This window comes from Muscardinus avellanarius (assembly GCF_963383645.1).
Source record: "Muscardinus avellanarius genome assembly, chromosome: X".
NCBI classification, from domain to species: Eukaryota; Metazoa; Chordata; class Mammalia; order Rodentia; family Gliridae; genus Muscardinus; species Muscardinus avellanarius.
The window spans coordinates 34,939,132-34,952,407 of NC_137792.1; the positions used below are offsets into that span (position 1 = coordinate 34,939,132).

Here is a 13,276-nt window from a genome sequence, read left to right on the forward strand (position 1 = left end):
AAGACTAATGCTGGGCAGAAGCGGCCTTGTCTTGTGAGGCACGATGGCGCAAGCCTGTAATCCCGGGACTTGAGAGGCTGAGACAAGAGTGTCACAGACGTGAGGCCAGCAGCAAACAGTAACTTAGCAAGACCCTGTTTCAAAACAAAAAATAAAATAAACTGGGGATGATGGTGCGTGCCTGTAATCCCAGTACCTGGGAGGCTAACAGGAGGATTGCAGGTTTGAGGTCAGTCCCAGAAACTTAGTGAGACCCTGTTTCAAAATTTTAAGAAATAAAATAAGGCTGGGGATATGGTCCAAAAGTAGAACGCCTTGGGTTTTTGTCCCTAGTACCACCAAGAAAAAGAGGGGTGGGGTGAGGATTCAGTAGCAGAGTATCCAATTCCTAGTAGTACAGTGAAGAAGAAGGGGGAGAAGAAGATGATGAAGAGGAAGCCTTATCTCTGAGCTGTCATTAACTGAACATCCCCGGCTAAAGATTATCCATGACATATACAAGCTGAGATCCTTGCGGTATGGATGGCTTCCTGGAGAATGCCATGTAAGCTACCCAACTCTCTCCAGGATAAAATGGAGATGTTTCATAATGGAAATGCTCCCTTGTGTATATGGAACCTCACAAATTCAGAGAGAGAATTTATTCTGTGTGAGGGACGCGTTGCTGATGTGGGAAGAGACGAGAAGAGCTGTCCTAAACAGCCTAGGCATCTCTGCTTCATCTGAGCCTTTTGATTGCTTGTATCCGTGAAATGTTTCAGCAAAGCTTGGTACGAGGGAAAACGATCTCTCGGATTTGTACGAGTTTGGTTTGATAATCTGATTCTGTGTTTTAGCTCACTCTACAGCTCATCAGCCCTGCAAGGACAGGGGTGATCACTAATTGGGCTGTACCGCACACTGAGCAGATCTGTATTTTATGCCATGCCTTGCTGCTCCTCTTGAAACTCAGCCAGTTGGAGAAAAGCAACATTAGTGATTTCATTACTTGGTGTCTCAGAGTCTTCTCGCTGTTGGTCTCACTAGAATACTGATACAAGCTGAATTGCCTAACAATGGGTCACAGAATCAGAGAGGAGGAAGGAAGGTTAGAAGCCATCTGGGCAAACGCTGTACACATGTACCCTCGTTACATGGTTATTGATTGTCTACCTAGTAATACTGTTTGAGAACCCCCCTGTAATTTTCAGAGGAAGGCTCTTTAATAAATTGTGTCCAAATCTCTGTCACTCCTTTCGTAAAGTCAGTGTGTGTGTGTGTGTGTGTGTGTGTGTGTGTGTGTGTGTGCGCGTGCGCGCACATATGCTACTGGGGATTAAACCTAGGAGCTTTCTAATGCAGAGCTACACTCCAAGCCCTATTTTGTTTTATAGTTTGAAACAGGGTCTTGCTAAATCGCTGAAGGTCTCCCAAAGTTGCTGAAGTTGGCGTGTAACTTGTGATCCATCCTCCAGTCTCAGTCTCTCAAGTACTGGGATTAGAGGCATGTGCCACCATGCTTGGCATAAAATCACCATTTTAACAGCACATACAAGTTGATTTAAAAACAACAGGCTTTCATCTTGATGTATATAAACACCTACCTTTTTATAAACCTCAAATCATTAGTCAAATGATTTAATTAGTATGATATCACCTCTATATACCACCATCCCACCCATTCTCAACCATGCTCAGTGTCAGAGCTAGGCCTTCTGAAGGAAAAGCTAAGAAAAGTTAAGAAAGGATGATTGCGGAACAGAGTAAAAGTAGCACTGGTTTAACATCAACTCTGCCAGCTATATATACCAGGAACTCTGTATTACTATGGTTAAAAAATATCTTCCCATATTGAGGAGAAATATTTGAAAAGAATAAAAATTCTGAATTTTTGATTTTCCTTATTTTATGCTGCCTTTAAAAAACTGCAATACAGCCAAGCACAAAAGGCAAACTGCCTGGAACTCTTTAAGAAATACATATAAACAAGGATATGCAAAAGTCTAAGAGCTTCATTTAGTCAGATAATGTGGTTTGCGGTTATGCCACAACAAAAATCAAGATAGCATCACTATTTTTGGTATTAGAGAATGCTTTTTAATTTTGAACCACAAGAATGAATAAACATTTACAATTGTGATAGGAATCCCACAATAAAAAAGTGGGACCTAAAAAAAAACCTAGAATGTACTTTTGAAAACATGCCATGAAAGTGGATATTTAGCTTCAGTTCTAACACATCAGAAGTCTACAGAGATATTTATAGCTATACCAAGCAACGTGTGCATGCATGTTTGTGTCACTTTGAATCTCATTATGATGTATAATTACAATGTACCAATGAAAGTACAAAAACAATAAAAACAATTATAGATTATATATATACCTCCCTTTGCTTCCTCTCCCTAGTCCCTGGAGTATATCAAAGCAGCTCCCTAGACAGGCATGGTTGTGCCCAACTGTAATCCCAGTACATGAAGAGGCTGAGACAAGGAGGACTGAAGGTTCAAAGCCAGTCTTAGCTACTTAGGGAGGCTCTCCGCAATTTATTGAGACCCTGTTTCAAAATGAAGAATAAAAACATAGGGTTGGGGGTATAGCTCAGAGGTAGAATGCCCCTGGGTTCAATCCCTAGTACCTCAAGTGAATGAATGAATGCATAAATGAATGAATGAATGAATGAGCGAGCCATGGTTGCTCCATCCCTGATGCTGGGGCCCTTGTGCCTTGACCGGCAGGAGCCAGGGTAGTGAATCTGAAGACAGGCCACGTGGGGCTCAGAGTTGTATTAAAGTAGTCCCCAAGTTGTTTTCATCTATGTCCTTCTATGTTGCAATAGTTACAAAGGGAATGAAAGGAAGGATGAAGCTGTAACCATTTAATATAACTTTCTCAAATGATAGTTTTCATAAATCCTAATATATTTATATTATATATTAATATAATATATAATATTATATATAATATAAATTAATATATATTAATTATATATTAATTATTAATATAATATATAACCCTTGAATATATTATTGCTGGGGACTGAGAAGGGATGGTGGAATATCATACCTCATGTTTTAAATAGGCAGCCACTGGAATGTAATTATGATTGACTATAGCTAAAGAAGAAAGCTGTATTGCTCTAAATATGTAAGCCGGTGGCTCAGTGCATGAGAGACTGCTGTGATTTTTTCTTATTTATTTCTTATTTTGAGTCACTGGGTCCTCATGACAACTCCTTCGCTTAGAATACTGGCTGCCCTTTGGTTGGGAGACCATACATTGGGCCAAAGCAACAATGTTCACTAGAAGGCAAAATGAAGAACTAATGAGGTTTATCCATCACAAAACAAATGTTAAACAAAAAAACCCATGTTCAATTCCACATGGTTTCTGAGCTATCAAATCCCTCTTCTATAAAAGCATCAGAAATGGGAAGACAGAAGTGCCAGTGTGAAGACAGATAAGAAACCCATGTTAATAGATCAACTCATTACTTGGAATTTTGCATTTCCAGTTGCTACTTAGCTTCACTAATACATACGAAAGCAGCTAAGTTGCTTGCAACAATGAGCGGTAGTCCGCTCACAATCAGTCAGGAGAGCAGGTTACTTCCTGTGATGTCTTTGTCATTTTTCCTTCTTCTACTTCCACGGGATTAGATACAGATTACATACCTGGCTACAGCTTCACTGTACACAAAGCCAGCATCGGCTCGTTTTACGATTTCAAAACACAGATCCGCTCCATCCATACTGTAGAGAAATGTAAAAAAGACTGTAAGAGAAAATTCCAAGAAGACCACATTGCAAGTGAGTACATTGTTATTAAGTCATTAGCTGACTTATTGTTCCTGACTGTGGGTTATTTAAATCTCCTTTCTTTCAATGAAAGCAGACATAAATGATAGATGACATTATTAAAATTATTAAAATCAGCAGAAAATGAATCCTCCAGGAAGAGCAAGTCAACAGTCATATCAAATGACATTAAGTACAGAAAATTGAGTATAACATTTCTTTAGGTGATCATGATAAAACTCTCAGATGGGGCAATGCTAGAGGCTGTGGGTGTATTTTTGAGTCAAATTCCAAAATTATCTATATCATGTCATATAATGTAGCATTTTAAGACTACAGGGTTTTAAGACATTTTGCTATAGTTATCTCCACTACATGGGAAATCCAACTATGTGCTGTGAAAGGGAAAAATAAGCAGCTGATTTATAATTTATTTTTGTTTACACTTCCATCACTAAAGTTAATTGCCATAAACATATTCTAACACACTGATGTGTGTGTTACATGTTGTTACTATATTGTCTTCAAACTCACAATGGTCCTTTATTCCTCTTGGGACAGGTAAGGTCTCTTGTGGTTTTGGCCATATGTAGTCTCTTCTACCTACCCTGTCCAAAGAAGTTTCAAGGAAACCATCTGGGTAGACCTGTCTTCTTATCATTTCCTGAATAGGCCATTTTCTTTTCACTTGTTTCTTGCCACATGCTTTTCCATATACTACTATTCATAATCATAATCAATACCTGCTGTAATTCAAGTTTCTATTCCAATCCTACCTTCCCAAGAAGCCTCTTGATGTCTGCCTTTGCTTTTATCCTTTAACAAGCTATATATTGTCCATATCGTAATACTTGAGTGTTTTTTTTTTTTTGTGGAACTGGGGTTCCTGGAAACCCTTCTATCTCTGGGCTATACTCCCAGACCTATTTTATATATATTTTTTTATTTGGAAACAGGGTCTCTTAAGCCAGTGCAGCTGGCTTCAAACTTGAGAGATCCTCCTGTCTCCACCTCCCAAGCGTGGGGATTACAAACACACACATACATACCTAGATGTATAAATGAAACTTGCCAGATCATTACCTATGTTAATGAAGTTATTCAAATATCAATAACCAATATTTTCATAATGCTTTAAGGCTTATAAAGTATTCTCAAATCCAGTAGCTCAGTCTTCAAGATATCTCATGTAGGTATTAAACTGAGAACACAGAAACTTCCAGAAGGAAAAGTAAAGGAACTAACATACTATTTATTAGACCTCACAAGAAGCACTTCCTGTTATATCACCCTTCATACTTAACAACTATACCATGAGGTCCTCATCATTCTCAGTTCAAATAATCTAAATGACTAGACAAAGATGTGATTGGGACACGATTCCAATCTCTGTCTAGTGCCCTTCCAGTTGACTAGAGCCATGCCTACTGGGTGTATAAGAAAGATATGCACATCTTCAAGTCCTACAGTAGTTTAACCAGGGTGAAAAGTGCTAAAGAATAGGTAGAGTTTATGCTTTTGATATACCCCACACCCAATACCCAACAGAAGACTTAGTACACAGCAGATACTTAATGAATAGTTGATTATATCATTATATCAGGTGGACTGTGTGTGAGTGTGTGTGTGTGTGTGTGTGTGTGTGTACGCACACACATACTCACCTGTGTGCTTGTAGTAATAGAGAGAGAACTGGGGCACTCTCCTAGCTACACCCCCAGCCATTTTATTTTTGTGTCATACTGGGGGTGGAATTCAGGGGCCTTCTACCTCTGAGCTATACCCCTCAGCCCTATTTTATTTTTTATTTGAAAACAGGGTCTCACTAAGTTGCAGAGGGTCTCATTAAGTTGCTAACGCTAACTTCAAGCTTGCGATTCTCTTGTTTTGGCTTCCCAAGGACTGGGATTATAGGCATGCAACACCATGCCCAGCTCCCCAGTCATTTTTTATTTTGAAACAGGGTCTTGCTAGGTTGCTGAGAATCTCGCTAAGTTGATGAGGCTGGTCTGAAACCTGTGATCCTCCTGTCTCAGTCTCCCAAGTATTAGGATTATAGGCAATTTAGTGTGATTTATGTAAATAAAAATATTTTTACATTTCTACAAGGCTTTATAATTTTATCTACTTTTCATTTCACACCTAATGGACATCTTCCAATGTTTAGTAAGATCCTTCTCCAAAATGTTTCTGTTGGCCTAGTCTACTCTGAAGTATGGCCGCACCCATTTCCTACCATCAGAAATCAAACCTTGATAAATGTGATCATGCCTCTTTATGAACAACTCTGATAATCTGCTATGGCAAAATTCCTAGGAATGGAATTTGCTAGGTCCAAAGTATATACAATAACACTTTTTTTTTGGTGGTACTGGGGTTCCTGGAAGCCCTTCTACCTCCGGGCTACACTCCCAGACCTATTTTTGCATTTTTATTTGGAAACAGGGTCTCCTAAGCCAGCGCGCGTGGCTGGCTTCGAACCTGCGCGATCCTCCTGTCTCTGCCTCCCAAGCGCGGGGATGACAAGCGTGCGCCACCACGCCCGGCACAATAACACTTTTGATAAGCATACTACCAGAAACATTTCAACAATTCATATTTCCTACTACCCAGAGTGTAAATGTGTCCTTTCACCTTCCTTGCTCCCAATAGGATGACTATTCTTTTCATCTTTGCCAATGAGATAGGAGGAAAGAAAGTCATTCATGATTGCTTTAATTTACATGTCCTTGATTACTAGAGAGACTGTTTATTTTTCATTTCTTTGTATTATGGGATTTAAAAATGCTATTTTTAACTCTGGCTTGCAGTTTAAGCTGGTTAGTTGATTTATGAGGACTAAAAACATCTCATAGTGAAGGAGTTAGTTTTGCTTAGGTATTTCCCGTTATAATTGTGACATATGAGGATAAGCATTATTCAGATTAGATGAGAGTAGGGGAGAGGAAAAGTGATAAGAGGTCAAAGCCTAAGGAGGTAACGAGTCAGTGAGAAATAACTAGAAATGAGTGCCCTGTGCTACACTAACTAGCACTTATCAATCTTTTTTTTTTCTTGGCCATCTCTGTGATACTAAGTACTTGAAATGATAACCTGCATACATGCACATATACCAGAGGCATTTTTCGGTTTCGGTTCTCTTTCACTGAGCCATTTATTCTTGCATTTGTTGCCTTTTTGGTTACTGAGGATTGAACGTAGAGGCATTCTATCTTCAAGCAACACCCTCAGCCCTTTTTATTTTTTCTTTGAAACGGGATCTCACTAAGTTGCTGAGGTTAGGCTCCAACCTGAGATTCTCCTGTTCTCAGCCTTCCTAATACTGGGATTCCAGCTGTGTGCCGACACACTCGGCTCCAAATCAGTTTATTTTTTTTTCTTTCTGTGGTGCTGGTGGGGGGGCTGAACTCTGGAGGAATTTACCCTAGCTCTATTTTAGTTTTTCTTTAGAAACAGGGAAGTCTTGCTAAATTGCTGAGAACCTTATTAAGTTGCTGAGGCTGACTGGGATTACTGGTGTGTGGCACCACACCCAGTTCTAAATAATTTTAACTATTGCAATGGCATCTTGTAATATTTATGCTTTATAAAATTTTCTCCCATTTGAATATTAAATTCATTGTGTTAAATTCTAAATTTTTAAAATATTTTTACTCATATTTATAAATTAATTTCTATAAATTAATGCTTTTCTAATATCTTCATCTATAAGCATAATATGAATCTCCATTTCTTGTTTTATCTCTTCAGCTTTTAGGTTTTCTTTTCTTTTCTTTTGGTGGTCCTGGAGATTGAACCCACTACCACTACAATAATTCTTAGAATATGCCTGTATATTTTAAAAATTACACAGTTGATACTGTTTAGTACCCTGGTTATGACCACTGAATTATATATGTAATAGCTAAAAGATACCATTCATAATGCAACTAAAATATAAAGATGTATTCTACCTCTACACTACGCTCCTAGCCCTATTTTGATTTTTATTTGGAGACACATTTTAATTAAGTTAAGGTGAGATGGCCTCAAGCCTGCAATCCTCCTGTCTCAGCCTTCTATGTACTGGGATTACAGATGTGTGCCACTGTGTCCAGCTTAAAGTTTTCTTTATATTGGTTCCAAGTATTAATTGTTATTTTCTCTAGGCTATATATATATATATACAAATACAAACCGTTATTTTATTTTTATGGTTCTGGGGATTGAACCCATGACTTCAAGCATGCTAGGCAAGTACTCTACAACTGAGCTACACCCTGAGCCCCAGTACTTTATATTTTAGTTGCATTATATATAAATGGGATCTTTTGGCTATTACATATATAATTCAGTGGTCATAACCAGGGTACTAAACAGAATCAACTGTGTAACTTTTACAATATACAGGCATATTCTAAGAATTACTGTGAAAGAAGTCATCACTATGAAAGTACTTTTATTAAAACTGATTACTTATTTAGAACATTAATTGATATTAAAGTAAAAGAATCAATCTACTAATTTTAAGTTTCATGAGATACAGAAATAAAAATGAGAATACTGTTACTTATGCAAATTCTATTCATCATAGAAATTGAACCTATACATATTTGTAATACATACCATCCTAATATAGCCTTGAACCTTTCGAACAAAAGCTATGATTTGATTCTTTCATAAATTTTATTAATATAATAATTCTAAAAACAACAATAAGGCTTCTTTTATTGCCTTTGCTCTTTGGCTTCCTATCTTGGAGTGTTTCTCAACTTCATGCTCTGAATCTCTGAATCACGCTCTGAATCTCCAGGGAATGAAACCAGAGGGAGAAACCATACCTCCTATGGGAAGGTACATGGAGGGTGTTTTTTACTGCATGCAGGGAGAAACCATGGGGAGGTTTACTTCTAATTGTGAAAAGTGACAGGATTGTGAATGAGGTTAGCTATATGAATTTTTATATTTTATAATAAATGTATTATTTTTATGTGATTTAAAAATTATCCCAAACCAAGGTATCAAACAAAGTAGATCACAGATCTAGAGGCACAAAGAATGTCTGGCTATGTATCAAAGAGGATCAGAATATGTCATCCCCAAATATGCCACTTTGGCCTAAGGATTATTTTGAGCTGAAGTCTCAAAATCACATGCTGTGATTTTGCACAAATTACAACAGCAGTTTCTAAATGTTTACTCTCCTTTTCTATACCTGTCTCATCACAGAAGAGTATCAGATGCTTGACTGGCACTCCTGTGCAAACTCTTCTTTGAGAGTCACTGTTATAATGGACAGACAAAATCTGAATTTCTGTGATCAGCATTTTCCCAGATGACAGAAGTAACAATGATAAAAACTGGACAAAATTAGAAAAAAACTTTAATCTTCAAAGAACTGACAGTACAGTGAGTGGACCCTAGTGAGCACAGGGCAAGAACTGATGCTCAGTGAGGAGCAAGAGCTGCCTCTGCACTGGGGGCTCAGGAGCGGGCTGCAGAAAAGAGGCAGCTGTGGGGGGCACTTTGGGGGACTCTAGAAAGGTGGAGGAGGCAGTTAGATGAAGACTCATAGGGCCAGTTGCTTTTGCACCAGCACGATCTAAGAGGAGACACCAAGGTATTCTTTTGGCAGACTTCTGAAGAGCCTGCCAAAGGCTAAGGCCCTGATGAAATACCCCTTGCTGGGGCTACAGAGCTACATTTCCAAAACTGGGATGTAGATCTGGTCTAATACATTGGTAGCACAGAAAACTCCTAATGCTTCTTATTACTATAGAGATCAAAGCCATGCCTGTAAACTTCAGAAAGGAATAAGCACACAGCGTATAGATTTTCACCCCCCCCCCTTTAGTACTGAGGACTGAATCCAGGGGCATTTTACCTCTGAGCTATATCCCCAGCTCCATCCTAGGGTCTCCCTAGGATGCTGAAAGCCTCTTTGAATTGCTGAAGCCTCACTGAGTTGCTGAAGCTGTCCTCAAACCTGAGATCTTCCAGTCTCAGCCTCCCAAGTACTAGAATGATAGGTGTGTACCACCACACCTGGCTATGGTGTGTATTTTCTAGTTATGTTAGAAATAAATTAATAAGATAACTAACATTCCTCAAATGCTTGGAAATTGAGAAATGCATGTGTTTTAGTTAGTTTTCCTGTTCCTGTGACCAAAATACCTGACAAGAACAATTTAAGGAATGATTTAAACTGGGCGTTGTGGTGCACACCTGTTATCCCAGTACTTGGGAGGCTGAAATAGAAGGACAGCAGATTTGGAGCCAATAATTTAATGAGACTTTTTTAAAGTTGAGTGTGGTGGCACAGGATTGTAATTCTACTATTTGGGAGGCTGAGAAAGGATGATCACAGGTTCACAGTCAGTCTCAGTAACTTAGTGAGACCCTGTTTCAAAATAAAATAATAAAATAGGGCTATGGGTATAGTTATGAGGTAGAATGCCCCTGAGTTCCATCCCTAGTAGCGCGCGCGCACACACACACACACACACACACACACACACACACACACAAATTCAGGATATGTTGTAGCTCAGGGGTTGGATGTCCTTGGGTTCAATCCTTGGTACCCAAAAGAAAAAAAATGGAGAAAAAGACTGATTCAGGCTTTTTCAGAGGTTGGGCACACAGTCTGCTGGCTTTTCCAGGTGGCAGGGAATGTGGCAGAAAAAAGCCACTCTCAGTCATGGCGGCCTGATGCACAGAGAGAGGGGCCAGGGGTAGAGTATAGATATAGTCCCCAAGGCCCCGTGCCCCCAGAGCTACCCCTACAGCCTCACCTACTTCTGAACCTTGCTGTATTGGGGACCTGTTTTCAACACATGAGCTTTGGGGGGACATTCCAGACCCAAGCCATAGACCAAGCTAGAATTTATTGAGTGCTTAACTATGTGACAGGCATTTTCTAAGTGAGATTATATATATATATATATATATATATATATATATATATATATATATATATTCACTCACCAGCTATAACAAGTCTATTAAGTAGCCCCCTTATTTTACTTAGGAGAAAACTAAAAAACAGCAAAAGTTAAGCAATGTGCCCCAAACACCATACAGCTCTTCAGTGGTAGAAATAGGAGTCAAACTCAGGCAGTTTGACTATGGAGTCCATGTATTATCCCAGGCCCACAAATGTTCAGGTTACAAAGAGGGAAACTTCTTAGCTTCTTTGCCTTGTTGTGCAAGAAATTGAACCCAGGAGGGTTCTACCTGTGAGCTACTCCCCTAACTCTATTTATTTATTTCTTATTTTGAAACAGGGCCTCGCTAAGTTACCACACACTGGCCTCAAACCTTTGATCCTCTTGTCTCAGCCTCTCAGGTAGGTAAATTAAAGATTATGTGTCACCGCACCTGGCTGAAACTTTCTAACTTCTATTCAAGACTTTCAGTTACTTAATAGAAGACAAGAGATTACAACTAAGTAGGTAAAATCATAGTATAAGAAATAACAAATGGGCTGGGCATGGTGGCGCATGCTTGTAATCCCAGTATTCGGGAGGCTGAGACAGGAGGACTGCACAGGTTCGAAGCCAGCCTCAGCTACTTAGTGAGGCCCTTTGCAACTCAGTGAGACCCTGTTTCAAAATAAAGAATAAAAAATAGGGCTGGGGTGTATTGTAGCTCAGAGGTAGAATGCCCCTGGGTTCCATCCCCAGTACCGCAAAAGAAAAAAAAATAGCAAATGGATTTGTGTAACAAATCCATTTTCATGCCTATTATGGGGGTCCCACAGTCCAGAACCCTCCAGGAAGATCTTCAAAATACAGAATCTCCGTCCCCATTCTACCAGATGATATATATAAACAGTGTATTGTTGATATGATTTAAATGAGTTCCCTATATTTATTAAGCTTGTTGATAAATACCATAATCCATGTATACACAAATCAGTCTCTTGATTAAAAAAAGGAACTTGAACTGTTTTCTTCTCTTGTAATTCATAGCTTTGCTTGTGTTACTGTTTCAAAGTCTTCACAAAGGTCTTGTAACCATGACCTATTCCCAATATTTTTACGCTCCTTAGGCCTCTGTGTGGGATGTCCCCTCTTCACTTTCTGGTTTGGCTCTCACACTGATGTTAATACCCTTCACCAACTTCCTACAAGCCTGCCTATGGTTCCAGCTTCGACTGTTTTCTCTGCTGAACTCACGGGGCTCAAAGATTCTGTGCCTATGGCCATTTAGACCTGCACTGTCAATTATTATGTATTTCACGGGCAGGAACCTCTCTGGTCTGTATAACCTGATTACAGACAACTTGGGGGCATAAACAGGTCTTTTATATTCAGCATAAAATCCCACACATTCATCAGTATTTACAAGTATTCATGGGTAGTGAGTTTATTCCTGAAAGAGAGAGAAGTCCTGCACACTCAGCTCTTTTCACTCTTCCTCCATCTAAACCACTCCATAACTGAGAGAGGCAATTTAGTTTCATTCTGTATACAGTTATTGAGTGTCTACTTCATGCAGAGGACAGGAAGACCAGTTACATGAAGACTCCATCTTCTAAGAGCCTACAATGCAAAAGAGGAGAGAAAGAAACAAGCTGATGATGGAAAAGACTAAAGAAGAGTACATCTTAGAGTTTTGATGGAAAGAAGGCAGGGTCCACCTTTGAGGGATTCAGAACATCATCAGGAAGTAGACAGTCTTTGAAATGTGTTCTGAAGAAGAGTGGGGAGGGGAGGAGAGAAGATGAATGAGAGTGAGCTATGAGTGTGTGAAGGAATGGCAGTGTCTCTGAGGTAGTTCACAGGACAGTGGTATCTCAAATCATTTCTTCTGACAAATGACAATATAGCCTAGAGCCCCAGGAAGTCACTGTATTAGGAGGGTTTGGGGTGGGTGGGGAAATGTGTGAGGTACTCAAATTTAAGTCCTCCCCTCCCCTTCCACCTATACTGTAAAAACAAGATACAATCACGTTTTTTTTTTTCCCCAGTATGAACCTGGACAGGGACTAGAGAAGTACTTAGGATTGTTAGCTATGATGTGGAAGGAGATAGAAACCTTCATCTTTTCAAGGAAGAAAGGGAGTATTTGCTGCAATGGGAACTTTATGGCTTAACAAAGCAATTCTGATATATTGTTAAAAGCATGAGAGAGGTTAGGCATAGCCCCTAATGCCTATTTGCCAATTGGATCTCTTCTGGTAGGAACTATCTATGCTTGTTCTCACCCATTTGTGTCTGAAGCTTAATATTTCCCCATTGGAGTGAACCCTTTCCACTCAGTAGAATGTAACCTTTTTATGTCAGTATTGAAGCAAATTAATTTTCTAGTTTTTCAATTTTTGGTAAATCTACTGATGTTTTCCTTTGTGAATCTCAGTCCTTTGAGGTTTTAAAAACTCTCCAAAGATCTGTTAAAATTTTATTTCTTGCTAGTCTTCCTATGATTTGACTAACATATATATTGCATTCTGCCTATAGTTTTCCTATTGTTTATGTGTGTATGGGGGGAGTAATTGGCATTGAAAGATGTAAAAT

At 39.1% G+C, this 13,276-nt stretch overlaps 1 protein-coding gene across 6 annotated transcripts in view; it reads right to left on the minus strand.

Annotated features, from left to right (window-relative positions):
* CASK (calcium/calmodulin dependent serine protein kinase) overlaps nucleotides 1–13,276 on the minus strand; it is a gene marked incomplete at both ends in the record, with an annotated part of 384,129 nt that overhangs the window by 201,840 nt on the left and 169,013 nt on the right. For all 6 annotated transcript variants that reach the window (XM_080718576.1, XM_080718575.1, XM_080718573.1 and 3 more), the window contains one exon: nucleotides 3,654–3,731. In XM_080718576.1, the coding sequence (XP_080574702.1) occupies nucleotides 3,654–3,731 (78 nt within the window). The remainder of the gene's footprint in view (nucleotides 1–3,653; nucleotides 3,732–13,276) is intronic.